Genomic DNA, 27,276 nt, shown 5'->3' with positions numbered 1-27,276 from the left:
GCCTGGGAGGCAAAAGCCAACACACTCCTCTCTGGACTGACAGAGTTAATACACAGAAAAGCCCTCCACACTCCAAGAACAAACGCACTGAATGTTCCACACGGGCTGCCCGGGAGATCTTCTGAGTATCACTTTGGAGTTGCCAAATCCCAAAGGAGTTCAGAAGTCTCTTTTCAAATCACCAAAACAAGGATGGGTTGGGGAAGGGAAGATACTCTTCAAGTTCTATTATTGTTTGAGTACTAGTCACAAGTCACACTAACAGCCAACAACAAGCACATAATGTCAGGCACCTGACACACAGCACTTTGCTCATGTCTCACAGTCCTTGGTGAGAGGCACTGACACCCCACTTTAAAGCAGTTTTGTGCTTCTAGGGCCTAAGCCATGCAGACAGGATGTGGCAAAGACAAACCAGTTGGCTCCAAACCCATGCTCCTAACCACTACAACTCTCGACCTGCCACTTAGAAGAAGCATTTTCAGAGGGCAGAGAAATGCTACATTTTATATGTGCACCTTATGAAGATGTCGTGAGCGAATCCAAACACAGGCGTGAAAGAGACTTGGGACACACACATACACACAAAATCCAGTAGAGAGAGAGACTCACCCAGAGACTATCTAGGTCAGAGACTGATAAACATTTTTGGTAAAGAACCAGACAGTAAATATTTAGGCTTCGCAGTCTGTATGACAACTACTCAACTCTGCCACTATAGTGCAAAAGCAGCCATAGACAGCATATAATCAAATGGGCATGGCTTTCTTTACAAACACAGGTACCAAGGAAGACTTGGCCCGTAGGCCATGGTTTGCTGACTCTGCCTTAGACCATGGGAGTCCTGGGAAATAGTTGAATCAATAAGGAACTTGATCAGATGAGTATTTAGAATAACGATGGTGACTGCTGATCGATGGATTCAGAATGTTTCAGATGTTTTATGAAATAAATACTGGAATTACCATGTTTATCTGTTATTGCATTTGTTACAAACAAATGGGAGTGGAGGTGTTCCAATAAAACTATTTACACAATCAGACAAAGGTCCTGAATTTGGCGCATAGGTCATAGTTCACCGAGCCCTGCTGCCTTGGAATCTCTAACCAGAAATTCTAATAAATCAGCAACCATCTAAAATCAGCTACTACAATCCCTCAAATACCTACTGTATACCCATTTATCCTAAAAGCCTCTGATTATACCAATATGGGGATGAGATAAAGAAGGAATTTTTTTCTTCTTTTTGCTGGATTCATTTAAACCAGACACAAATCCTAGCCATACAGGATCAACTCTTCACTCTCACAGCAGATGTGTAGGCAATGCACTGCACATAGGCTGCATTTATGGCAAAAAAAAGAGACTGCAAACTAATGGCCCATACATCCACACCACTGTTCTGCCAGCCCAGCTATACCACTGAGAATCCTACAGTCTCTGCACCACCATGTGACATTAACTATCAGAGCTGCCTGCATGTCACACAATGTTACTGATACTGACAGATTCCAAGGGAAGCATATATCATCAGAATGGCTCTCTGGCTTCTAGGACTGGCCCTGGACTATACTAACTAATCCCTAGTACAATCCTCTTGTTCAATCCAAATTGTTGGTGCCAGAACTGGAAACCAGGGGGAACACTAGGCTTTCAAGTTTGAAATAACTAAAACCAGGCCAGGCACAGCGGCTCACACCTGTAATCCCAGCACTTTGGGAGGCTGAGGCGGGCAGATCATCTGAGGTCAGGTGTTTGAGACCAGCCTGGCCAACATGGTGAAACCCCATATCTACTAAAAACACAAAAATTAGGCAGGCGTGGTGGTGTGCGCCTGTAATCCCAGCTACTCTGGAGGCTGAGGCTTGAACCCAGGAGGCGGGTGTTGCAGTGAGCCAAGATCACACCACTGCACTCCAGCCTGGGCAACAACGCAAGACTCCATCTCAGAAACAAACAAACAAAAAAACTAAAACCAGTTATCTGCTTGATAACATCCTTAAAAAGATGATGTCAGATAGCGTTTGTGGTTTCCACTCTTAGTACAGTTCTCCAAGGTGGCAGGAAGGGGATAATTATCCCATGTCTAAAGACATTTTGATTGTCACAACTAGGGAGCTGTTACTGGCATCTAGTGGGTAGAGACCCCTGAGATGCTGCTGAAATCCTACCACAATCAAGACCTATTTAGACCAAAAGTCAATAGCACCAAATGAGACACTGTCTTAGTAGGATCTCACCATGTGATAACCCCCCAATACCTCAAGCACATACATACAAGTCCAATAAAAATTCCAGAAACTCAGCTCCCAAAACCACTTTGATAAGTTAAAGTTGATTGGATGAAAGAGAAAACTAGCAGTGTCAGTTAGAGTTGCTGATGTGACCTGTTTGATTGTTTCTTTGTTGTTTTTGAGAAAAAGACATTATTTTGCTAAGGTTCATCTACGAAAGTAAGTTGGAATAAATAATTTCTATAGTTTCTTTGAGATGCAAAGTCTTATGATTACAGGCATATAAGGTGGCTGAAATTCTAACAGCCTATTCTTGGATTTTTTTGTAACTTAAAAAATAATATTTCTGTGAGGCTGAAAAGCTAAGACCAAATTATTGTCCTTTAAAATGTGGGGAAGCCTTCCCTATAAGATTTTTATCAATACACAAGAAATACAAACAGCCAAAACAACTGGAGAAATTTAAAGCCTATAAATTTGCTATTTGTGGGGCTTCTTCTTGCCCATGGAAAAGATTTGACAGACTGAGAGAAACAAGAGAAAATTACCACTGAGCTGTTAACTCTTTCCTTTCAAAGCTGTAACATGAAATGCATACAACCAGAAACTTTAAAACTGCACCTGTGTTACCTGCTATGTCATATACATTGGTAACACTAATGGTGACAATCAGCTTTATTTTCTGTTGGTTTATCTAAACTACTCTGGAAACGTTACACAAATGTGAGTCAATGAGCAATTTTAAAATGCAACTCTAGGAAAAACTACCTAGTTACTTTTCAGTGTAAGCTCCCACAGTGGAATCCCATTTTTTAAATCCATCAGTTCAAAAAAGGTACCATTTTTTTAGATATATTAAAAGCCAATGCCTACAGACACTTTTAACAGATTAAATGCAGAGAGTGTGATTATTTACATAGTAAGAACTAGAAAAGAATTTCTAAAATGTTCCTCAGAAGTAAGCATCTTCTAATAGATACACATACACACACACACATACACATACGTGTGTATAAAATTTTACATACTTTTTTAAAAACAAGTTTTTTTCCCCTTTTGGAAAGAAAGCAGCACATGTATAACTGAGTATGATTTCCTGTGTCTGAACTCAACCTGCACTGAACTAAACTGTTGCTGCACATTTTTGGGAATCACGATTTGAAATCGGCATACTTCAGGGCACCTTCCTTGAGTGGGTCACAAAACACAACTCCACTTTCTCCACCTCACCTAACCCCATTCTTGCATCTCATCTATACTATCAGGGAGACCACTTCAGTGAGACCACTGAAACCTCAATTCAATGATCAGACTCTTGTCACTCAACAACAGGTCATCTTCTACAGACCAAGTCTGCTCTGCAAAACACAGCATGATCTAAATTCCATTTGCAATTTTTTTCTAAGTATTTGTGTGTGTATGTGTATGTATATATATATATATATATATATATATATTTGTGTGTGTATGCAAAGTATCAGAAAAATACACACTGAAATGTTAATTGTGGTTATTGCCTGGAGTAGTAGACTTCTGTGTAATTTTTTTCTTTTTTTGCTTGTCTACAGCTTCCAACTTTTTCTATATTAAACATAAAAGAAAAATAAGTTACATTCCATATGTGTATTTTTTTACTCTTTCTGATTTCAAAGAGAATTCTGAAAAAAATTCTTTAAAGAAAAAGCAACAAGTACACAAAGATTCCTTTCAAAGTGAGGGCAGTTAGAGACAAGGGCAAGAAGAAGAGCAACATAACCTCAAGAAGCCAAAGGTTAAAACTCACCAGCATGCAAGTGCCAGTGTCATATTTATTGGCTGGAGGGAGGAACACAATTGGCTCTAAGTTTACTGGCTTCCATAGAACATTCCTCCCCATCCTCTTCACCTCACCCCCACCAGCCTTAATTAAGTTTTGTTTAGGGAAAGATGAGAATATTTTTCAGCATTCCCTGAACTCACTCCCACATGAGATCACATGGTTCCTGAAATGTGTTCAGGGAGAAGGAGCTAGCTGCAAACACAACCAATAGAGCCCTAATTATACTAACCCACTGACTCCAGGGGAAAGTGTGTCTGCATACACCAGCTCAGAACCCCCAAAATGGCATTGCTTTAATTTCCTAAAGATGCCTCTCTGTGTGCAATTCACTGCTTATGAAGGCAGTGGCAAAGGACATTCAGTCCATGACAAGACCATATCTGGGAGCTTCTAGGGCCATTTCAAGGCCAAGGCACACTTTAATGGAGAGGTCCCAGAAACAGTGCTTACCATAAGCTGTCATGACTCCAGCGTATGGCCCATCCACCACATTCCTGTTTTCTTCTGCCAGTGCCTTGATGTACCTTTTGCTGAGGTCCAGGATCTGCTCGCGCAGCATGGAGCTGCTTTCAGGCTGAGTTCGCTGCTGGATGGTAAAGTGCAGAAGCATCATACCCCAAATGAAGCCAAAAGTCACCAGGAAAAAGCCCAGCTTCTGAGAGGACAACTTCCACGGAGTGAAGAGAGCCATTGCTCTCTGGCAACTTCACCTGTCCTTGGCTCTTAACGCGTAGAAGATAGACACAAATTCATGGTGTAGGTTGAGTGTGAGAGTCTGCTGGTTTCTCTGGCTCCTGTGTCAGCTGGTTGCCTTTCCTCACTTCCATTCTGCTGTGAAGGAGGAGAAGAATTAGCCAAGTGGTCATGGCACAATACAGCAAAATAAACCAGAAGCCATGTTTTCACTTGAATACCTCTAAGTAAAATGTCAACTCTTAAATTTGCTGGTTCAATATCTTATGATTCAGGAACTGTAAGCTGAGGGGAAATCTGGCTAGGCAACAAGAAGCTAAGCAATTATGAAGGGGGAAGTGTGCGTCTGCGTGTGTTAACAGGTGTAGTGGGGCTGTTCCAGCCTGGACCAAATTCAAAACAGGAAGTTTGTTTTGCAAGGTGGGGAGGAGACAGAAGGATATTTCGCGGAATGTCAGCAAAAACGGGGAGGGTAGAGTCATATCACCATCAGGCCCTTTTGTGTGCCTGTAACTTAAGCTTACAAAGTCATTATTATGGGCTTCTGGCAAGGACTAGAACATGCAACTGGTGAGGTGAGCAAGAAAGTGGATGCCCCCTTGGGGGTAACTAGACAAATAAGAGGTAGATTGCTACATCTTATTTGAGCACGGCCAGCTTTCACCATCAGTGTTTAGTGATGAGATGGCTCTCTCAGGGCCACCAGGCAACCTCTCTAGGTGCACCAGCACAGAGAAGATATGCCAGAGGTACAAGCAGGGGTATTGCTTTCCCAGCTACATGAGGGAAAGCTACACCTCACTGCTCACTTGCATGCTGTAGCACAAGAAATGTGGAACACCTGGCAGGCAGATTTTCTGTGGTTCTCACTTTCACTCCCACCATGAGGCAAAATGAGACATTAAAAGGCAGAGTAGTTTCAATATTAATGCAGCCAGATCCTATCTAATGCCAGCACAGACCAGGCCACTCTTCTCAATCAGGGCTTCCCAACCAGTAGGACCTGAGCATAGGTTGCAAATGGTTACCAGTATGCCCACCCCTTCAGCCAGAGTCCTGGGCCCAATACCAGTCAGCTTACGAATAGCGCCATTTCCTAAGTGCCACTCAAGGGAGAGGCTGAGCAATGATCCGATCCCTTATAAGGGACTAACCCAGGATGTACTTCAGAGTGTACATACATGCTTCAGTCAAAGGATTCTTCTTTGCAAGCAGCCCAAAAGAAAATGGTAGCAGGATCTTGAAGCAATTAGCTTTCAGAGCCCTGGATCACTGTTGGTCTGCCTCTTACTGTTTTCCCATTGCCTATCAACAGAGTAAAAATAAATTATAAATTCTAGCTATGTCCCAGACATTGTGACATACAATCTTTTGTGGCTTTGCTCACTGAATCCTCAGAAGTTCTATATGGTAAGAAGTATGAATATTATCATCTCTGTTTTATGAGAAACATGAGAAAATAAAGGCAAAAGGTGATTAACTTGGCAAAGGTCAGCCAGCTATGTGGCAGAGGACTGATGATCTAGGCATGGCCCAGGGGTTATTAAACCATGCCCCACCTTCCCTACTTCATCCTCACTCCCCCAACAGCCTGTTTGTATATGGCAGAGAATGATATGTATATGCTTAATGGGTCATGAAAAGCAATAAAAAATATGTAACAGATACTCTTTGTAGCCCAGAAGGCCTAAAATATGTACCATCTACCTCTTAACAGAGAAGGTTTGCCAACCTCTTAATTCTAGACCAGTGGTTCTCCAAATGTGCTCCCAAACTAGTAACGGCAGCATCACCAGTGAGAAATGTGAATTCTCAGGCCCCACCCACACCCACTGAATCAGCAACTGAGGAGATGTGGTCCACAGCCTATACTTTAACAAGCCTCGAGGTGATTCTGATGCACACTCATGTTTCAGAGCCCTTGACCAGGCAGCCTGATTCCAGACCCATACATTCCATCACTATTCAACACCCACCACAATGCCTATTAAAATGAGGCTCAAACACTGTCTTGTACTATCATAACGTAAGTTCCTCTGCCCCATCACACCCCTCTCCCACTACGTACCTGCTGGTCTGCTCATCACCACAAAGCCTGCACATGCTTCCTGAGAGGCTTCCCCTTCTTCACTCGGCTGCTCCTCCCACCCAGCTGGCACATGAGTGCTCTCTATTATGCTGACAATCAAACCCAGCCTGTATGCCAGACCCCAGATCTAGTCCCACCACCTGCCTCAGACCACTTTCCCCAGGGCTCCAGCCTGCAGTGTTCCTTTCCTAGTCTTACAACTTCTCTGACAATGGAATACTATTCAACCAGAAAAAGAGAGAGAAATCCTGTCTTTTGCAGCAACAGGGATATACCCGAAGGACATTATGCTAAATGAAATAATCCAGGCACAGAAAGGCAACTACCGCACAACCTCACATGCAGAAGCTAAAAAGCTGCTATCATATGAGATAACAGAACAGTGGTTACCAGGGGTGGGGAGGAGAGAGGGGGATGAGGAGGGAGTGGTCAATGGGTAAAAAGTTACATTTAGGAGGAATAAGTTCTGGTGTTCTATTGCACAGCAAGGTGACTATGGTTAATAATAACGTATATTTCTAAAAGAGACAATTTTAAGTGTTCTCACCACAAAAGTAATGATAATTATTTGGGGGTGATGTGCATGCTAACTATCCTAATTTGATCATTTCACAATGTATACGTGGATTGAATCTCACATGGTACTCCATTATTATGTATAATTATTGCATCAAATTTAAAAAAAATTTTAAAACAGGGAATAAAGGAGTATTATGAGTTAAAAACACCTGTCTACCTTGGATTGTTCAAAGTTTCTATGTGGGACTCTATGACATCCTTTAGGGAGCCCCTCCCCACACACACACCTTCTTAGAGAAAGGCACTGACCACAGTGGCACAATAAAGTATCTGCTAAATGAATATGTCGCCTAGGGCACTACAGCACTTTATTCAGCCCTTCTAACTGCAGGCCAGCCAACCAGCACCTGCCCTCTTTCCTTCCTCCACTCCGCTCCGCGCCAAGTCTATATTGAGCATGAGCTGCCATCAGGCCCTGGTGACTGAACAGTGAACAAGATGGAGTTTCTACCCCATGGGAATTACACTCTGACAGCCACATTACGAACTAGGTGCTGCACCTAGCTCCAAGGGAATTGGCTTTTTTTTTTTTTTTGATAACCCATACTCATTACTCATTACTTAATTTTGCCCCAGGGCTGAAGGAATTTTCCTAGAGCAAGCCAATGAGGTGCTACATCAAAAAAGGTGATTTTTCTTTCACTATTTTAGTAAAGAGCCCGAATCACTGGTAGGAATTAGCTGTCCACTTTCAGACAGGAAACCCCACTCTACTTCCTCAATTAACCCTACTGAATAGGCTGCTCAAGCTATGGAGTTAAAACAAAGGAAAGATCAAGGGCTAGGAACTGAACAATAGCTTCCTTAGAAGGTAGAAGGCTTCTTCTCTGCCCTTGCCTTGGAGAGGGTCAGACACATCCAGATGGTGTATCAGAGGGGCAAAGAGATGGCCAAAAAATCTCAGCCTAGGTAAAATTATCCCAGTTCAGAGACATGCAAATTTGAAGTGAAAATCCCTAGCTATGCGGAGTTCAGAGTACAGTTCTGATTAGTGAGGGCCCAGATTTTAAGTGACTATAGAAGTGCCAGGAAACTTCTCTTCTCCAGTGGTACTTAGAGCTTGAAATAATAGAAACAATATCAGCATACACACAGCACACACACAGAATCACAGAATGCATCTCTACAATTCCTATTAAGATGACAGAACTTAAGACTTTTCAAAAGCATTATTCAGGAGACACCCCTATCTCTCACAGTAACATGTGGACAATGAGGAGGAAAATGAACAGTCATCCTCATAGTCTTGGTGCCACAAAATGACAATGAAGATCATCAGGAATGACCAGACAATTAATGAGGAAGCCCTAGACTAACAGTGATCAAGAAGTTGTTGCTGGAGCTAAGAAGATGCCTACCTCCAGACCTTCTAACGGCTGGGTCCTCTAGCTAAGTCATCCAATGGGCACAGTGGGACTATACAGTGGATCTCAGAAGACCTTGCTGCCAACCAGAGTAATGTCAGCTCATGGCCGTGACTTCATCAATTCACTTCCAGAAAAAAGTTTGCACCAAGTCTGTTTGCAGAATTAGCCACCTCAATATGCATCCCCTCTATCCTCCTACTTCCTAAAAGAGTAGCAATCACCTTGTTCCTTCCCACTGACGCCTCAACACAACAAAATCATCTTCAACCTTTATAAAGATGGTTAGAGATCTCTGGCAAAGAAATGTGTCAATTCTCCTGAAAGAAAGAAAAAAAAAAGCACATGAAAAGATGCTCAACATCATTAGTCATTAGAGGAAATGCAAATCAAAACCACAATGAGATACTAACTTCACACTCATAAGGACATACAGATAAGAACAAGTGTTGGTGAAGATGTGGAGAAATTGGAACCCTCATCTACCACTGGTGGGAATGTCAAATGGCGCAGCCAGTGTGGGAAATAATCTGGCAGTACCTCAAATAGTTAAACATGGAGTTACCGTATGATCCAAACAATTCTGCTTCTAGGAACTCTCCCAAGAGAAATGAAAATACGTGTCTACACAAAAACTTGTACACAGAAGTACTCAGCAGCAGTATCCATACTCAGCAGCATTATCCATAATAAACAAAAGTAAAACCAGCCTAATGTGCATCAACTGAGGAAATGGAAACAAAACTGCCATATCCATGCAATTAAATATTATCTGGCTATAAAAAGGAATGAACTGATTATGCTACACATAGATGACTCTTAAGAACATTATACTAAGCAAAAAAAGTAACAAAAAAACACATATTGCATGATTCCATTGATATTAAATGTCTAGAATAGGCAAATCTGTAAAGGCAGAAAATACATTAGTACTTGCTTAGGGCTGGGGTATGGAGAATGGAGGAAATGAGAGGTGATAGCTAAGGTGTATAGGGTTTTTCTAGGGGGTAACAAAAAGGTTCTAAAATTGTGGTGATAGGAGCATAATTCTGTGGACATACCAAAAGCCATGGAGTTGTATACTTTTAAATAGGAGGATGGTATGATATGTGTATCATATCTCAAAAAAAAAACTGTTAAAAAAAAAAAAGAAAAAAGAAAGCAAGTCCACCTCTAAAGCTATGGGGAAAAGGAGGAGTTTGGCTTAGAGCAGGCAGATGAGTGTCATGGGCCTAGCACAGCCAAGACCAGGGCAGGAACTAAGGGCTGGCCACGGGCCTAGCAACAGAAGGAAACCACAGTGATCTACTTCCAGTTCACCACATATGACCGCTCTTATAACCTCTGGATCAACCTTACAGGCTCCTGGCCAGGAGCCTGGCTTCAGAAGGCTCCTGGCCCACCTTGTCTGGCAAATGCCAATTTCTCAACCCACCTGAGAACACTGAGCAGCAGCCCAGTTCCAATGGAGTGAGAACCAGACCAATGAAGCAGTTCCTCCAGGTGGCCATCCAACATCCCTGGAGGCCCTATTTCTGACACAAGGGCCTGCCTCCTCAGAGGATAAACAAAGGCAGAAATGCCCATCCCTTCAGAAGCAATGCCAGCCCCAAGCAGAGATTTGGTCTCTTCAAATAGCCCTGCAGGATAATACCATCCCATATGCCACATTCACATAGGACAGCGCTGCTCTAACTTAGTGGTTCCCAGACCTCTCTGTCCTCACTGTGTACCACCTGAGCTACTTCATAGTCATCATTAAATGGTGGCTAAGGAGCCTGCATTTAGCTTCATCCTGTACAGTAACCTTCAAGAAATCCTAAGTCACTGTGTCCACCCAATTTCCTTGGAAAATCCCACCCATATCTCCAGCCTCCAATCTCACCCCACCTCCTGCATAAAGCCTCCAGGGGCTCCCTAGACTGAGGAGAGCTCCCCTTCCATAGAGTACTCGTAACTCATAGCAGTTCGTGCTCCTTCCTTGCTCTACAGGACAATCCCGTTCCATCTCACCTATGGGGTCTGTGAGGCCCCCAAAGACAAGAAATGCTGGCAATGGCCATGCCTTGCACACAGAGGGTGGTCATTAAGTATTTGCTAGACGGAAGGACAGGATGGTGGAAATGAGGTGAAGAAATGCAAATTAGCAAAGACCTCCAAGACCTCCTTCTGGTATGAGCCACAGAACCTGGGCATTCTGACACTACATTTGCATCTTACCTTTTACAAGATTTTACCCTTAGTAGTGAAACCCTTGAAGAGGCAGGGTTAAACTAAAGTGGATGTGATGGTAGTCAGGTATTAACAGAGAAGAAAACTGCAAAAAAAACACTCCAGAAGAAAATTCTAGGGGGGCAGGGCAGTGAGATTACAGAAACAAAATATGTCTAAGACAAGGGATGGAGGGGAAAGTACCCGGGAACCTTTCTTGGAGGCCACTTGTCTTGTCACTGTTATGCTGAGAAGATCACAGAAAATAACACCTGAAAGGGTGACAAGGAGGAACTGAGAGCACCTTGCATCAAAAACCTGAAAATGTCTGATCTGCAGCTTGTTCTACCATTGGCATTGTGTGATCCTAAGTGTGTCCATCTCAGTTTCCACATGTATAACATGGAGAAAGTTCTAGAAACACAGAACACTGTTAGAGCCAGAGGAGTAGGGGTGAACAACTGAGTTATTGGTTCTCAAACTGTGCTCCAAAGAACATCAAAGATTCATTCACAGAGATGTTCCACAAATGTTTCATTTGACTTTTGGTTTTGTTTAAAATGTTTTTAAACATTTTTCAAAAAAAAGTTTGACACGCCAAATCCTAAGATACTAGAGACAATCAATATACGTATCAATTTATATCGCAGAGACTCAGCAAAACTGCCCTGGCTACCTCCATACACTGAAGTTTGAACTTCAAATTTCCACCTTATTGGTCACAAAACTAATGCTCAGTAGTGGTCTGGTTTACGTTTTTTTTTTTTTTTTTTTTTTTTTTAAATTCAGGCCCAGGTATCTATTCACATGAAATTCTATGACAAAAAAGCACTACCCTAATTAAATGCCAGGTGGGAGTTGGTCACACATCTTGAAGTTCCAAGGCTGCTTGCCTGACTCCCATATTTTAAGTGACAACTGTCTTTAGATGTTAATAATTCAACTTTGAAACAATTTCTACTACTTCTCTTTTCAGCCTCCATCTCAATTTACATTAAAAGCAACTTAGAGTGCTTGGTAAGTTATTCTTTAAAATGATAGCCACTCCCATTCATAATTGGATGAATATGGACTGCTTCTACTGTGAACCAAAACACAGTGCAGAAATCAACTGGGTGCTAACCTTGCATTGACTGCACAACCTCTTACCAAACTCCTGGTTTTGTGCTCACCACAGAACCACATCTCCCTGGTCTAACAATCAACTTTAACAGGAAATATGATAAATTAAAATGTATAAAATACCTTTTTACAGACTGGAAGACAACGTCTGGTTTTGCTTAGGAAAATATCAAATGCAAACCCTCAATTTACAGAGGAAGACCCTGAGGCCAGAAAATGTTATGTTTTCCAGTTAGAATCAGAATCAAACCAGCACCCCATTCCTGCCTCCTAATACTACATGGCCTCCGCCAAACCAAGCTGAGTCTACCAGCTGCATGCGGAAACTCAGAAAGGAAGAGACCTCTCCGTATGGAACACAAAACAGAAACCAAAGTCCAGTACTATTAAGAAGCCGTGAGTCTAATGCAATGTCCCACCAACCTCAAGGGTTGAATCAACACATGAAAGGGAGAAAAATACACATTTACAGGATTACTGGTGTAAGAAAGACAGATGGAACGGGGACGGTGGTGGGGGCAGTCTTCATCTAAATACAGTTGGTGTTAAAAGGAGAAGCAGAGGAGGAGAAGGGACAGGCAAAGCAGCTTTCTCTTCTAAAATAAATCCAAATTCCTGGGAAGAAGCTCTGAGGTCATTCACTCCCCCAGATGGCCCAGTGCCACCAACCTGATAGAGCCCACTCAGCAGGTGCCCAAAGCTCAACTGTGAATCCCTGACAGCTGTGATGCCACCGACTCTCTTCTAGCTCTAGGAAGCAAAGGAGCTCAGGAGCAGGCGGGGTGCTGCCCAAGAAATAGGTATGAAGAGACCTTTCACTTTCAGGACCTGGGTCCTTTTTTTTTTTTTTTTTTTTTTTTTTAAATAAACAGGAAAAACACATTCTAAATGAAAACAGTCTGTTCCCTTTGGAACTGGCTAAACTAGTCTTATTTTAATTAACTAGCTGAAATACACCAGCTAAAAACAACACACCTTTGCTATCTTGGGAATACTCTTTGAATATCTGGGTTTTAAACAGCCCATCCCCTCTTACATTTGAAGTGATCAAAGCAAGACAGTCCTGTAGCCAGAGTTTTAATTCATTACGCTACACTTGCATTTTTCCTGTGGGCAGAGAAAGGAAAACCTCCAATGCCACCCGCCTGAAGCGCATATTTGTCTTGCAGTTATACCATCCACTCAGTGGAGTTCAGGGCTCCATATCTGGCATCAATAGCAAAATAAATTTCCAAACACTGTAACAGGGCTGGTGAATCTGGGTCCAGAACATGCACTCTTCTTCCTGCCCTCTCTATTCCCAGGTTCTGCCACACCTACCCCAGCTGTTCTCTGACATTCACAGGTATAAAGAAGACAGATGGAAAGGGGATGGGGGTAGTCTTCACCTAAATACAGTTGGTGTTAAAAGGAAAAGCAGAGGAGGAGGAAGGGACAGGCAAAGCAGCTTTAGAGGCAAAACAGGCCACTAGAGGGCGTGGATGGGGTAAGAGAAAACCAACATTTGCTGATTTATCCTGACTTAGTCTCTTGGATGTGCACATTACTGGCAGGTGGACAAAAGGGAAAGAGGACAAGAGTGAGAAGGAAGCTGTGGTTGCTGGAGCAGATAAGATCTTCACATGTTCTATGAGTTTCATTCACCAGGCCCATACGATATTCACAGTTGACAGAATTTCCTAACAACAAAAAAAGGCAACAGCGGTAACTCCAAGAATTCTGAGGGGCTGGGCGCGGTGGCTCACGCCTGTAATCCCAGCACTTTGGGAGGCCGAGGGGGCGGATCACGAGGTTGGGAGGTCGAGACCATCCTGGCTAACACGGTGAAACCCCGTCTCTCCTAAAAATACAAAAAATTAGCCGGGCGTGGTGGCAGGCGCCTGTAGTCCCAGCTACTCGGGAGGCTGAGGCAGGAGAATGGCGTGAACCCGGGAGGCAGAGCCTGCAGTGAGCCCAGATCGCGCCACTGCACTCCAGCCTAGGCGACAGAGCAAGACGCTGCCTCAAAAAAAAAAAAATAATAATAATTCTGAAAACAACTACTAAACCAAAACAAAGCACGGGTCCCTGAAAAATGAAATAAATCACTTTAATCCAATGTTTCCCAATCTTTGCACAATTGACATATGGGTCTGAATAATTTTTTTGTTGTGGGAAGCTATTAGAGGTTTAACAGCATTGCTGGCCTCTAGCCACTAGATGCCATTAGAGCCCTCCAATAACCCTCTATAACTAGAGGGTTGTGACAATCGAAAAACGTCTCTCAACACTGCCAAAACTGCCTCGGTTGAGAGGGACTGCCTTACCAATCAACAGGATTTTATTCACCCACTGGAAGATGCTCAGACAGGTTCTGCCCATGCAACTAGAATGCAGAGTGAGAGAGAAGCAGACCAAGGTGAACCTGGGAGTCCATCACCACCCCTCAAGACCAGCAGGCTCAGAAGCCTGTGCTGAGGCTGTGGAAGGCCTCAGAGTGAAGGAAGGTGGCCGACTGATGATGCTGTCTCAAGGTGACTGATAAATGAGTCTCATTTTCTCCACATCTCTCAGTGCTGTCTGGGCACTGACTGAGAATCTCATTCCTAGGCTAGCTGTGCCCAATTTACTAATGAGTATTAAGGCACTGGGCCTCTGCTCCAAAGACCTGGTCCATAAATCAATGAGCACAGGGAAGAAGGCTTTGAGCAAGACCAAATCTGGATGATGCTTCATCAGACAGCCATTAAAAAAAAAAAAAAAAAAACTAGGATTGTCACCTGGCATCCAGCCCATGAAACCATGAACAGGCTTTAAGATAGGTTGATAATGACTCTCTAAGAAGAAAGAAGGAATCGTCTGTGAAAAGATCACACAGCATGTCAATTTGTCAGGTAGGTCTCCTTAATGTTGAATGAAAATACTCAAAAGATTTGCTTCCACTCTCAAAGGACAGTAAAGCCACAAAGAAATTTTATAGTAAGTGTAAAATGCACCTTTTCTCTGAGGATCAGACTTCTGGCAACACTCTACATCTAGAAAAAAACCAAGAATGACAACAGGCCAAAATGGCCCCAGTAATAAAGAAAATCACAGTCACAAAAATCACCAAACTTATTTCAAAAATATGGGTAATGCCTTCAAGATAAAGCTCATTATTTCCAAAAGCTTCCTAAGCCCTCCAGCCCAATTACCCTGACCCCTAGTACCCCTCTCCTCCACCTCGGGAGGAGCACAGGCTGGGTACTGGCCTACCCCAGGAGTGTTCTAGCTGCCCTATTTGCAGAAAAGGGACAGTCCTCCCCAAATCTGATTTGGTTAAAAAAAATGAACTAGCTAAGCAGTGAAGAAATACATATGTGTGCACACACATGCACAATCTGAAGTGACCACTCAGGCTTATCCAACTTAACCTTATAAAGAATTTCTCATCACTTCTAAAATAAGGTTACAGTAGTCAAGCCACTCAATCGCACAGCCCTAAGCTTTAACAGACCCAGAGTCATAAAAGTCAAGGTCTGAATTTTCTTAGGGAAGAAATCATTGGTTAGATGCTGGTGGATAAGTTCACTAGTTCCTTAATGTATATACCAAGGTCAACTCTCCCAAACACTGCAAATAACTTGGGTCCGCCTGACTGGTTTCTGGTCACAAACCCTCAGTTTGCACAAATGATAAACCAGCTCAAGTTAAAAATGGAGCTTCTCAGGAGAGTTTCTTGCCCTCAGAGCTTAGGACTGACTAAACCAGGACCTCCCAACTATGATGTACATAGAATCACCTGGACTGCTCTTTAAAAAATAGAGATGCCCAGCTATCACACCCAAAGATTTTGATTTACTTTGTCTGAGGTGTGGCCCAAGCAGAGGTATTTTTATTTTAAGCTGCTTAGATGATTTTAATACACAGCCAGGCATGAGAACATTTAAAAGACATTCTATAACAACTCTATTGGCCCTATCTAGTGAAACCCAAAATGTGATCCATTCTAGAATTTTAAGAGGTAAGCTCTCTGCTCTTCTCCCACCCCACAAATGTAGAGTCACTGGCTTACTAGATAATTCATCTGCCAAGGTAGGCTTGTTTTCTCCTTAAAGGAATCACAAACTGGTCTTAGGCCAATGCCCTGCCTGAATAGCCAGACTTTCAATAGCTAGTCTACCACAGAGCCTTGTTAGATCATCCCACGCTACAGAAGGACTTGTAGAGAATAATGCTGAACTAATACAGCTTTTATTAACCTCTCCTGGGCATTTGGTTCCAAAGATGAGAAATGATTTGAGGCTAGCCTAAAAGCCTCGATGTCTACAATGCTTTTAGCAACTAGCACTTCTATAACATTGCTACTCGAACTCTCATCTATGGAAAGGTAGCACTGAAATGATCTGGCAGGTTGTTAAAAATGCAGAATCTTAGGCCCAATCCCAAAACAATAGAATCAATTGGTGTTTATAACCAGACTGCAAGGTTACTTGTTTTCAAATGAGAAGCACTGCTTTTTACCTTATCTAGGATAGTAAGAGCAGGGGCAGATCAGAACCTAATTTCCAGTGGAGGATAACAGAGAACATGGCACAATTCTCCTTTTCATAACACGTATGGAACTTATATTACTTTTGAATAAGCTGGATGTACATCCTACTGACACATATCCAGCTGAGATGAGCATTATATACATAAATGGCATAGTTTAATCACTGTGAACTAGGAGTCCTTATAGGACAACTGGTCCTACTTTCTAGTTGCTGACAAAAAGCAAACGTTTTGATCCATCAGGTTAAAAATGAAGACACAGTTTGGATACATGTTTTCCAAACATCTAACTCTGATAAAGCAGTAATTCCACACCGCAAAGCACCTTATGCAGCTACCCAACACACACCTTGCACTGCTCAAAGTTCAACATCATGCGGGTTTGAGTTTTTGTTGTTTTATAATCCAAAGTGCTCTCTTTAGAACAAGTGCTTTGCAATCACAAGTACTTTCCCAGTTGACTTCAAAGTGAAATAGCCTTCAACTGAGATAAGCATGCTCATTAGGTCCCTTAATTCTGCATAAGAGTATTTCAACCAACAGTTAAAAGTTTCTGGAAATGATTCTAATTCCGATATTTTCCAGGGTACTTCAGTGACTTCATAGCCCCTGAAAGTCTTTCAAAGTTTGGTTGAAAGAAATTGTATTTGAAAGATGACTTAAGGGATACACACAATCCATCCATTGCTCTAGGTCGGCTTTGCCCAACCTCTTATGTATGACCTGTGAGGCTTTTAACAGTAATATATGATCTCTCTCACTCATACACATACACTCTCCCACCCCTTAGGAACTTTTCAGTCATTTCTCAGTGTTTACATATATATGAGAAAGATAGGATATTAAAGTCATAATCCATTTCTGAAACAAGGTATTGAAAGTTTATGAAGTTCATTTTGATACCATCTTTGCTAATGTTCCAAATGATTAATGGCAAATTACCATTTGCCCATTTAACCTGTAACACACAGCATTTAACTTAATTATGTCGGTAAAAAAGTATAATTTGTCATTCTGAATTTATATACTTGTTAGTACATATTTGGTGTGGAGACCAAATGCATATTCAAAACAGAGAGCAATCTACTTACAACCCCCAATTAGACAAAATGTCCCATGTTTGCATTTCTTACATCTGGACTTCAAAACAAATCAAAGAGTTTATAAGAGAACTCATTGCTTCCTTTGAACATGTCTTCCGGCAGAATGTTCACCCCATTTCCCAGGAAGAAACCATAGTGGGGAATTATGTCTGCTCCTTCTTTGGGGTACTCACAGTTCTCCCAGAGGGGGAAGGACAGGATTTCAGCTTGAACAGGCTGCTGGACACACTCTCTGTTCCTGCTCCCACGGGTTATATGGGCACAGCCCACCCACAGATGCTCAGCCATCACCTGGGTGGCTATGAATATTACATTTAGGGTGGATAAGGAAGTCTTACATCCAAAGCACATCTCCCAACTTCGCTTTACACTAATAAAACTGGTACTGTATTTTAATTTTTGTCTAGCTTCTTCTGTTTCCTCTAGTTCAGAATCCAGAAGGGAGGAACGATGTGATTAATTGCCATCTCCAATACCTTGAAAGTTTATTTTTATGTATTTTTTCCAGTTGTGTTTCTAAATATCAGGCTAAGACAGATGGTTTTCCAGCAGCTATTTGAAAGCATTTCTCCACAAATAACACACTGCAGGTGTATGAATCTTTAGTCCTAATAAATTAAAAGACAAAATGACTATAACCGTCATAATATTTTCTATTTCTAAATATTGATTTTTTAAAAAATACTATCAGATATGCCAAAAGATTTCAGATGAATGCAACTTTTCACTACAGGGAAAATAGCACGAGGAAAATCAACAGAATTCTCATATACTCCTCAATAATTAATACTTCAATTTAACTTTTCCTAATGCATCCTGTCTTTAAACAACATTCCATTAAGAACATAAATTTTTTTTATTATAATGTAACATATAATGGTCCAAAACCTCACAGACTGCTAGTGCAGATCACTCTTCCGACTACAACTAACCACCATATCCAAGCTCTTAATAAATACTGGTAGGCTTTCACTCTTCCGTCTTAAGGGGAGATCAGAGATTATATACGTAAATACATACTTTATGTCCTTCAAACATACAAATAGTAAAAAAAAAAAAAAAATCACTTTCATTTTAGAATGAAAGCTCAGGGCACCCTCAAAAATCCCTAGGGGGTGAGAGCCACCAGATGGGAATCACTGCTCCAGCTGTTCCAAATTCCCGCATTTGGCCTGACCCTGGACCACATGTCTTACAAGAGATCTTCAAAGAATGCGTATTTGACCTTAAATATAAAGCAGTAAATGAAAGAAGAGAAAGGCCAGGTGAAACACACCATTGGGTTTACTGTAAACATGTCAAAGGTTTTGCTCATTATACACTTTATGTATCCATGAAGCCTTCGGAAGAAATTTTTTTTTTCATCTTCATATCAAGAATATTCATCTAGGTATCTGAACAACCAGTTGGATTTTACTAGATCGACACACTACAACATAACTGACAGTGCTTCCCTCTTCAAGAAGGCTGTCAAGAAAAGCTCACCATCCACTTCCAGGAAGTAAAGTGGACTCACTAATTTTTTGTATAAATCCCACTCCTGACTCATTTTCCTACTCTCTTCTCCTTGTCTTTTTTCTTACTTAATGGTAAATGTATTTTTATCTTCTTGTATTATGTTTTACTCCTTTTTGGAACATATCATAATTATAAACAAAAAGAGCAAGATAGCTACGGTAGGCAGAATACCGGCCCCCCCAGATCCATCCACATCCTCATCCCCAGGACATACATGGCAAAGGGAAATCAGGGTATTAGATGGAATTAAGGTTAATCAGCTGATCTTAAAAGGGCAAAAAGAGTCTAGACTACCCAGGCGGGCTCAATGTCATCACAGGGTCATTAGAAGTGGAAGAGGGAGTCAGAGGGTAGGTAAGAAGGATGTCAACAGTCTTTCCTCAAGACAGCTCAGACTATTAAGTGATTTGCATAAATCAAGGTTATTGATTTAACAAGTCTGGTTACTTGGTTTCTCTGGTAACCTTTGGTTCTATTCTAGTAGTAATCAGATTAGGAATTTAAGAAGAATGAGGGAGCTCCCCAACAAAGGTGACAGCCCCAAAAATAATTGATAATACTGAGGGGGAAACCCCAAGATACATAGAGCAGAAAAGAACAGGGCCGGGCGCGGTGGCTCACGCCTGTAATCCCAGCACTTTGGGAGGCTAAGGTGGGTGGATCATGAGGTCAGGAGATCGAGACCATCCTGGCTAACACGGTGAAACCCTGCCTCTACGAAAAATACAAAAAATTAGCCAGGTGTGGTGGCATGTGCCTGTAGTCCCAGCTACTCGGGAGGCTGAGGCAGAAGAATCGCTTGAAGCTGAGAGTCAGACGTTGCAGTGAGGTGAGATGGCGCCACTGCACTCCAGCCTGGGTGACAGAGCAAGACTCTGTCTCAAAACAAAAATAAATAAATAAATAAATAAAACACGTTTAGGGCAATATTTCTTTTTTTTGTTGTTGTTTGTTTTTGAGACAGAGTTTCACTCTTGTCGCCCAGGCTGGAGTACAGTAGTGGCATGATCTCGGCTCACCGCAACCTCCACCTCCTGGGTTCCAGCGATTCTCCCACCTCAGCCTCCCCAGTAGCTGGGATTACAGGCATGCACCACCATGCCTGGCTAATTTTGTATTTTTAGTAGAGACAGGGTTTCACCATGTTGGCCAGGCTGGTCTTGAACTCCTGACCTCAGCTGATCTGCCCGTCTCAGCCTCCCAAAGTGCTGGGATTATAGGCGTGAGCCACCATGCTTGGCCTAGGGCCATATTTCATCAGGGCAACAGCCTTATATATCTCAGAACTGCCTGGAAGCATCGCACAATGACACCACATCTTTGCTAAACAGGATGTAATACAGATTTGCGGGATGATCCCAGAAAAGTCTTATAGCTGAACTCCTGACAAGGATACATAAAAAAGACATGACGAGGTGGGGAAAGCACAGATAAGGTCAAAGGCCACATGTGTCATTTGCTATCACATTGCTTCTCCTCTGAACCTCTCCTTTATGTTTCCACCTAACTTTATGCTCTATGAAGGTAAGATGATCTTAATCACCACTATAAGAAAATCTAACAATTATGGACTGTGATCCTTAATAGACTTTCTCTCTTCTAATGCTTACTCTAAGCCTGTGAAGTAGGTACTGACCATCTCCACTCAGAGTAGGGAAAATTGAGGCACAAAGAACTAAGCAATCTGTTCAATGTCACACAGCTACCAGGTAGTACAGCTGTTGTAGACTGGGCATCAGGCTCTTTAATCAGTGTTCTCTAGTGCCTCAGTACCTCTCAGAGAGCTTCACACTTAGAAGGTCTCCAAACTTATGAAATGAATAAATGGAACAAGTCTAGAAAAAAAAAAAAAAAGGAGGCCGGGCGCGGTGGCTCACGCCTGTAATCCCAGCACTTTGGGAGGTCAAGGTGGGCGGATCACAAGGTCAGGAGTTGGAGATCAGCCTGGCCAACATGGTGAAACCCCATCTCTACTAAAAATACAAAAATTAGCTGAGCGTGGTAGCACACATCTGTAATCCCAGCTACTCAGGAGGCTGAGGCAGGAGAATTGCTTGAACCCAGGAGGCAGAGGCTGCGGTGAGCCAAGATCGCACCACTGCACTCCAACCTGAGTGACAGAGCAAGACTCCATCTCAAAAAAAACAAAAAAAAAAAACAAAAAAAAACTGCACTCCAACCTGGGCAACAGAGCAAGACTCCATCTCAAAAAAAAAAAAAAAAAAAAAAAAGAATTAAATCATTTATATAAGTTGAGTTCATTTGAGTGATAGGCTTTCCGCCCCATTTCATCCAGGAAACTCTGCTAGTCAGCTATTTTCAAATGAGCCAGGTAGGTATTATGAATTCCCACCTGGGGAATGTTTCAAAAAGCAGTTTCTCCTTTATCCTCCTCCCCCAGTACTGCTTTTGTCATTGCAGGTTTGGTTTATATCTGGAAATTTAAAAAGAAAACTTCCCAGATTATTCTGCAAACATTTACTTATATCCTTCCCCCAGCCAGTGGAGCATCTCTGCTAGGAGGTGTCTTGCCTCCCATGACAGAGAGTAGAATCCAGAATGGCTGAGTGGGAAGTCTCACATGAGTGACTTAATTTCAAAGACATTAGGATGCACAAGTAAAATTTAGGCAGTGAGCAAAACAATTCTTTTAGGGCTCAGCAGCCAAGTACAGACCAAGAGGGTAAAAATTCACACACACGCGCACACACATACACATACACATACGCTCCTTCTACATAACCTACCTATCCTACCTACCTCAGACTTACAAAGGCTATCCTGAGGAAAAGGAGAGATTACTAGCACATTTGTTAGTTTAGAAAGATATCAAATCTTACTATTTTTCTCTTGCAATTATATTAAAGTGACATTAGAGTATCTTCCACAGGATGAAAACGATATAAAAGGGTGATAAGAGGCCAACTAGAGAGTTGCAACCTCATCAGACAAATATTCATGGAAGGGGCTTACTGGGTGCTCCCAATGATGCTAAAGTTTTGAGGAGAAAACACCGAGGGTACAAGACAGAGTCCCTGCACTTAGAAACATCCTCCAACCATGCACACACCCACCACCACTCCCACAGAGCAGCCAGAACATGCTGAAATCAGGGGCCCTATTGGCGTGTCCCTGTATTAGTCTGTTCTCACACTGCTAATAAAGACATACCCGAGACTGGGTAATTTATAAAGGAAAGAGGTTTGACTCACAGTTCAGCACGGCTGCCAAGGCCTCAGGGAAAGGGAAGCAAACATGTCCTTCTTCACATGGTGGCAGCAAGAAGTGCCAAGCAAAAGGGGGGGGAAGGTCCCTATAAAACCATTAGATCTTGTAAGAACTCACTATCACGAGAACAGCATAAGGGTAACCGCCTCTGTGATTAAATTACCTCCCACGACACGTGTGGATTATGGGAACTACTAAGATGAGATTTGGGTGGGGACACAGCCAAACCATATCAGAGACTCTTTTGGGCTGCAGAGAAACCTCAAGAGGTTTCATGGAGATCCTGTGGCCTAAACTGGTTCTCATCCCTTCATATCTCTCCAACTAATCTCAAGGTCCAGGCTAAACACCAGGACTAAAAGGTGAAGAAAAAGAAGTTCCTGGAACCACTGCCTGCAAGCTCCAAGCTTTCTCTGCAGTCATGGGACCCGTGAAGAACAACTCTGAACACTGCACAGAGTTACAGGGCTAGAGGCAGAGCTTTGAATATGCCACATCTCAAAACTTTGGTTTTGTATGCCCATAAAATTAAGCAGCAGAAATAGGTGGTGTCTGAGGCTCTTCCATTTTCAACTTAACTGAGAAAAACAGGTCTGTATTTTCCAGCTAGTTGGATGTTTTCACTACTTCAGAATGATGACACTCACAGCCTAGAATGTGATCGTGGTAGGAAGGGGAGGGGGAGCAAGACAGAAACTGAGTTACAGTGAGAATTATAGATGAATGAAGTCATTATGCAAAACAGAAAACCAAAGCTAATTTGACTGTGCCCCCTCCCCTTTTATCCCTTGCCTCAAATACACTAAATCTATGTCACTTGCCTCTCATGACCACTAGATTTATAAGCCCATTAAAAATACTTTTATAATCACTCCATGCAAAAAAAAAAAAAAACCCTATTATTATTACAATGATTTAAATCCCTACAGCAGTACAGCAGGATCTGGGGTGGGGAGAGTTTATTAATACCATAGCAAAACGTGCCATGAATACATCATTTGAATATTCATTTTTTTAAAGTGCCCTGATTTTTCCCAGGGTGTTCAGTTAACATTTAGCTCATGGTGTTACCGGCCCTGTCAATTGGATTAGGTTATTTTCCTCAGTTCCTCTGCTCTGTGGCTCTTCTCTCTCTCCATCAAAACCCACCCCAGGATCAAGCTGAGGTACTAGTTTCTCAACCCTCACTGGGTATCACGATCATGTTGGAAGACTTTTTAAATACAAATGGTAGCCCTCCCCAAGATCATAATTCAATTGGTCTACACAGGGCCAGGAAAGCAGTATAATTTAAAGCAATCCCAAGAGACTCTAAGGTGCAGTCAGAGTTGAGAACTATTGATCTAAGATAACCACCTTCCCAGGCAGATAAGCGGGTAGAAGGGTACTGAGGGAAGAGAAACAGGTATGAGGTGGGGGAGCATGGCAGGGGAGACAGGGGCTATGTTGAACCAAAGACCAGGCACCCCTCTGATAGGGCAGCCACTTCTCAGCTCTAACCACCAGACAACTTGAGCTAAGACAGCCTGGGTTAGCTAGATCTTCCAATTTTCCAAAGAAGCCAGAAACCCAGAGTTTTGGTCAAATCTGTGTATTTTTAAACGCTGGTGCTAATTTAGATTAAAAAAAAAAAATTCTGGTGGTCCAAATAAAATGCATCTGCAACCTTCCTTACAACCACCACCCTAAGCACTTGAAGCTGGGGAGTCTTATAAAAAGACTGAGGCAAATATACAAGACCTTGAATTGAAAGCAGTTTATAATCTCACTCACCTGCTCAGTCCACCTCATGACAGGTGTCTGTTACTTTATCCTAATTGCTCAACTATTCTGGACTTTCTAAACAGCAGCTGGTATTGTTCTCAAATATTGACTTCTGCTAATCACTTTCAAAGGATTCTGAGCACTGGCTTCCAGCCCTCATTCACCACCGAACACAAGCTTGTGACTTAGTCACACCTTATTGCTAATCCCAAGAAACGAAGGGAATTTAAAAGCACCTGGTGAGAGAGAAGCAGGCCTCAGAATCCAGAAAGCCTAAGTGACTTGCCCAGGGCCACAAAGACTGTCAAGGTAGGGTGAACAAACTTGTCCCCGTTGGTCACCCTAGTTGAAGGACAGAGCCACATTGCTGTGTCTTATGTATGGACCCCCATAGTCTTATAATTCTTGATATATACATACATTTGACTTTTAGCTTTATGATCTGCTCCCTGTTGAGACTCAAACTTCTTGAAGGAAGAGATTCAAATCTTTCTGTGAACTAACTACTTAATATCTGTTGGGAAAAGTCCTTGTGGCACCCTTGGTTAATAAAGATGGCTGCTGGTGGTGCTCTTGCAAACTATAGGCATCACTGCTCTAGGAGTCTCTTGGAAGAACCTGTAAGTCTTGACTCCCACCAACCCCTGCCCCCAATCCCCAGCTTCCTTCTCAGCCCCCAACTACTTCATCACATCAATAACAAAGTATGAGAAACACAGAAAAATGAAACACATGAGCAACTTTCAACTGACTGTTTCCTTCTCTCTTTAGACCACAAAGTCTCCCTGCTCTAGTGAGATTATTACCCATCATGAAAGGACATAGCATCTAGTGTTCTGATTTCTCCACTCAGAGATACACCTCAGAAGGCAGCTTCTCAGCTGTGAAAGAAGTTGGCCTTTGCAATCCTCTCTTAGAAGTCTGCTTCGGAATTATTCAAGAGAGCCAGAGCCAAACCTAGAGTGTTGTGCATGAATAGAGAGGCAATCTGGTGTGGCAGAGAGGCTTGGGAATTAGATTCAGATTAAAATCTCTGCACTGACATAAGCCAGCCCTGTGCCCTCTTGAAGTTACAGAAATGAGGATCCAGTTTCCTTATCTGTAAAATGTCTACCTGCAGGGTTTAAATTTGCAAAGGTCCTAGTCTAGTGACCGATCCTTGATGAGAGTTACTGGAGAAGTCTCATGACTCCTACAATGAGCCCCAGAGGCCTCTGTGAGTAAGGTGGAAGGACCTAGTCTTCTGCCTGATCTAAATACATTAAGATCTGCCTTTGCTGACCTAGTTTTATTCTAAAGCAGTTGTGGTTTTCTTTCTTCCCTTCAGTTCCTTTTCTCAAAGGATGTAAGCATATCTGTGTGAAACACATTAAAAAAATGCACCAAGTGTCAGCAAAATGTTACTGCAACTGATAAAAAGGCATTTTCTATCTTGTCCATCAGTTTTGATGAGGAAGCAAAGCAGACTAGCCCAATTCCTAGCATTGGTAAAGATTGCTACTTCAAAGAATTTTCTGGGTCAGCACCTAAAAGTCTGAAACCCATTCCACTGAATTCATTATGACCCACAGTAATACCCCATCTCTCAAAGCAAAACTACACTGTGATTCATTGCATAGAACCATTCCCTGGTAGACACTATATTTTAGACTTATGAATAAAACAAGTACAGAAACAAAACACAGAACCAGCCCTGTACCCTTATATTTTACAATCTACAAAAAACAAAGTCAGATTTACACATACCTGGAAAACAACTCACGATGACATCATTTTAAGCTAACTGAATCTTGGATTCAAGAAGAATCAATGTCTATACTATTCTTCTAGCATAAAACCTGTTGTGGCAGTTTTAACTTTTTAACTTAAGAAAGTTATGACCTTAGGTCACTAGACAGAATTACATTACTCAAATGTATTCTTGGCAAACTCTTTGGGGATATAATTCACTCTGCAAGGAAAAACTGGTAATTGCCACCAATATCTCACACACATGTACATACAAGACACACCATAACAACCACCACCCACAGAATCAAGAAGACCCATGCCATTCTTAAATGAAAATGTGTCCCAGTTAAGAAGTAATCTAACATCTCAGGTTAGCAGGAAGTGCCACACTCCAACCTAGCCAGAAAAATGGGCATTAAAAAAACATTACATAGGTCTGTGGTCCATAAACAGTAACCTATTAGTATCAACTTCCTGGTTTGGTATTGTAACAGAGCATGAAATCTGGGGAAGGATGGGTCCGTGGGTCTCTTTGTACTGTTTTTACAACTTCCTGTGAAATTATTTCAAAATAAATTGTTTTCTAAGCATTACTTATTAGGTATTGTCCTGTTTGGGGAGATTTTTCAAGATGTAGAAGCCCTTTCCCAAGGCCCCTCTTCAGCTAATGGGTCCAGAATAGGATATAAACCTAAATACTTTGAAAACGGTTCTGGTTCCTAGATGATCTGAAACTCCTCCCCTGTTCAATAAGAACCACCACCAAATGGCAGGTATATCACTGGAGACATTTAACAGTGCTGAGGCCACCATATTTGATATTGGCTGCTGTGTAGAGGATGGGTTTGAAGGGTGGCTCATGAAAATCCGGGTGAGAAATGAGTCCAATAAAGGCCTGAACAGGGTAGTGGCAGTCCAGTCATAATAAGAAACCAAATGCTAGAAATATGTAAGAGGTCAAATCAGCAGGACAGTGGGCAATGACTAACTGGAAGGAATGAGGGAAGACGAGGAGGAGGAGGAGGAGTATAGAATGACCACTAGGCTTCCAGCTTGGGCAGCTGAGGAAAAGGTGACATGTCATTCACCAAGACAGGAAAATGGAGGAGCTGGTCTGTGAGGGAGGATGGCTGCCTGAAGCTTCCACAGAGCAATAGTACTATATCATGTATTGCAGACAGAACTATCTTTGTCTAGAGAGGTAATTCCTTCTTCCTCAACTCACTGGGTGTAAAGTACCAGGGCACAGACAACTTGGCACAGCAGGCAAGAAGGACCAGCCACTACTCAGCCATGTCAGCCACTTGGC

At 42.2% G+C, this 27,276-nt stretch overlaps 1 protein-coding gene across 10 annotated transcripts in view; it reads right to left on the bottom strand.

Moving 5' to 3' along the window:
• The window catches only part of MGAT5 (alpha-1,6-mannosylglycoprotein 6-beta-N-acetylglucosaminyltransferase), a 327,811-nt gene that overhangs the window by 193,258 nt on the left and 107,277 nt on the right, over window positions 1-27,276 (bottom strand). For 2 of the 10 annotated variants that reach the window (XM_063694778.1, XM_055380789.2), the window contains exons 3-5: window positions 9,003-9,098; window positions 5,928-6,051; window positions 4,504-4,884 (exon numbers count right to left, since the gene is read on the bottom strand). In XM_063694778.1, coding sequence (XP_063550848.1) covers window positions 4,504-4,744 — 241 coding nt within the window. In that variant the 5' untranslated portion in view covers window positions 4,745-4,884; window positions 5,928-6,051; window positions 9,003-9,098. The remainder of the gene's footprint in view (window positions 1-4,503; window positions 4,885-5,927; window positions 6,052-9,002; window positions 9,099-27,276) is intronic. The other 8 variants (XM_019022285.4, XM_055380787.2, XM_031008588.2 and 5 more) reach the window with 5 other exon arrangements.

Source organism: Gorilla gorilla, chromosome 11, assembly GCF_029281585.2.
Source record: "Gorilla gorilla gorilla isolate KB3781 chromosome 11, NHGRI_mGorGor1-v2.1_pri, whole genome shotgun sequence".
Taxonomy (NCBI): Eukaryota; Metazoa; Chordata; class Mammalia; order Primates; family Hominidae; genus Gorilla; species Gorilla gorilla.
Note: the sequence above shows the minus strand (reverse complement) of the source record. Positions and strands in the feature narration are given on the sequence as shown.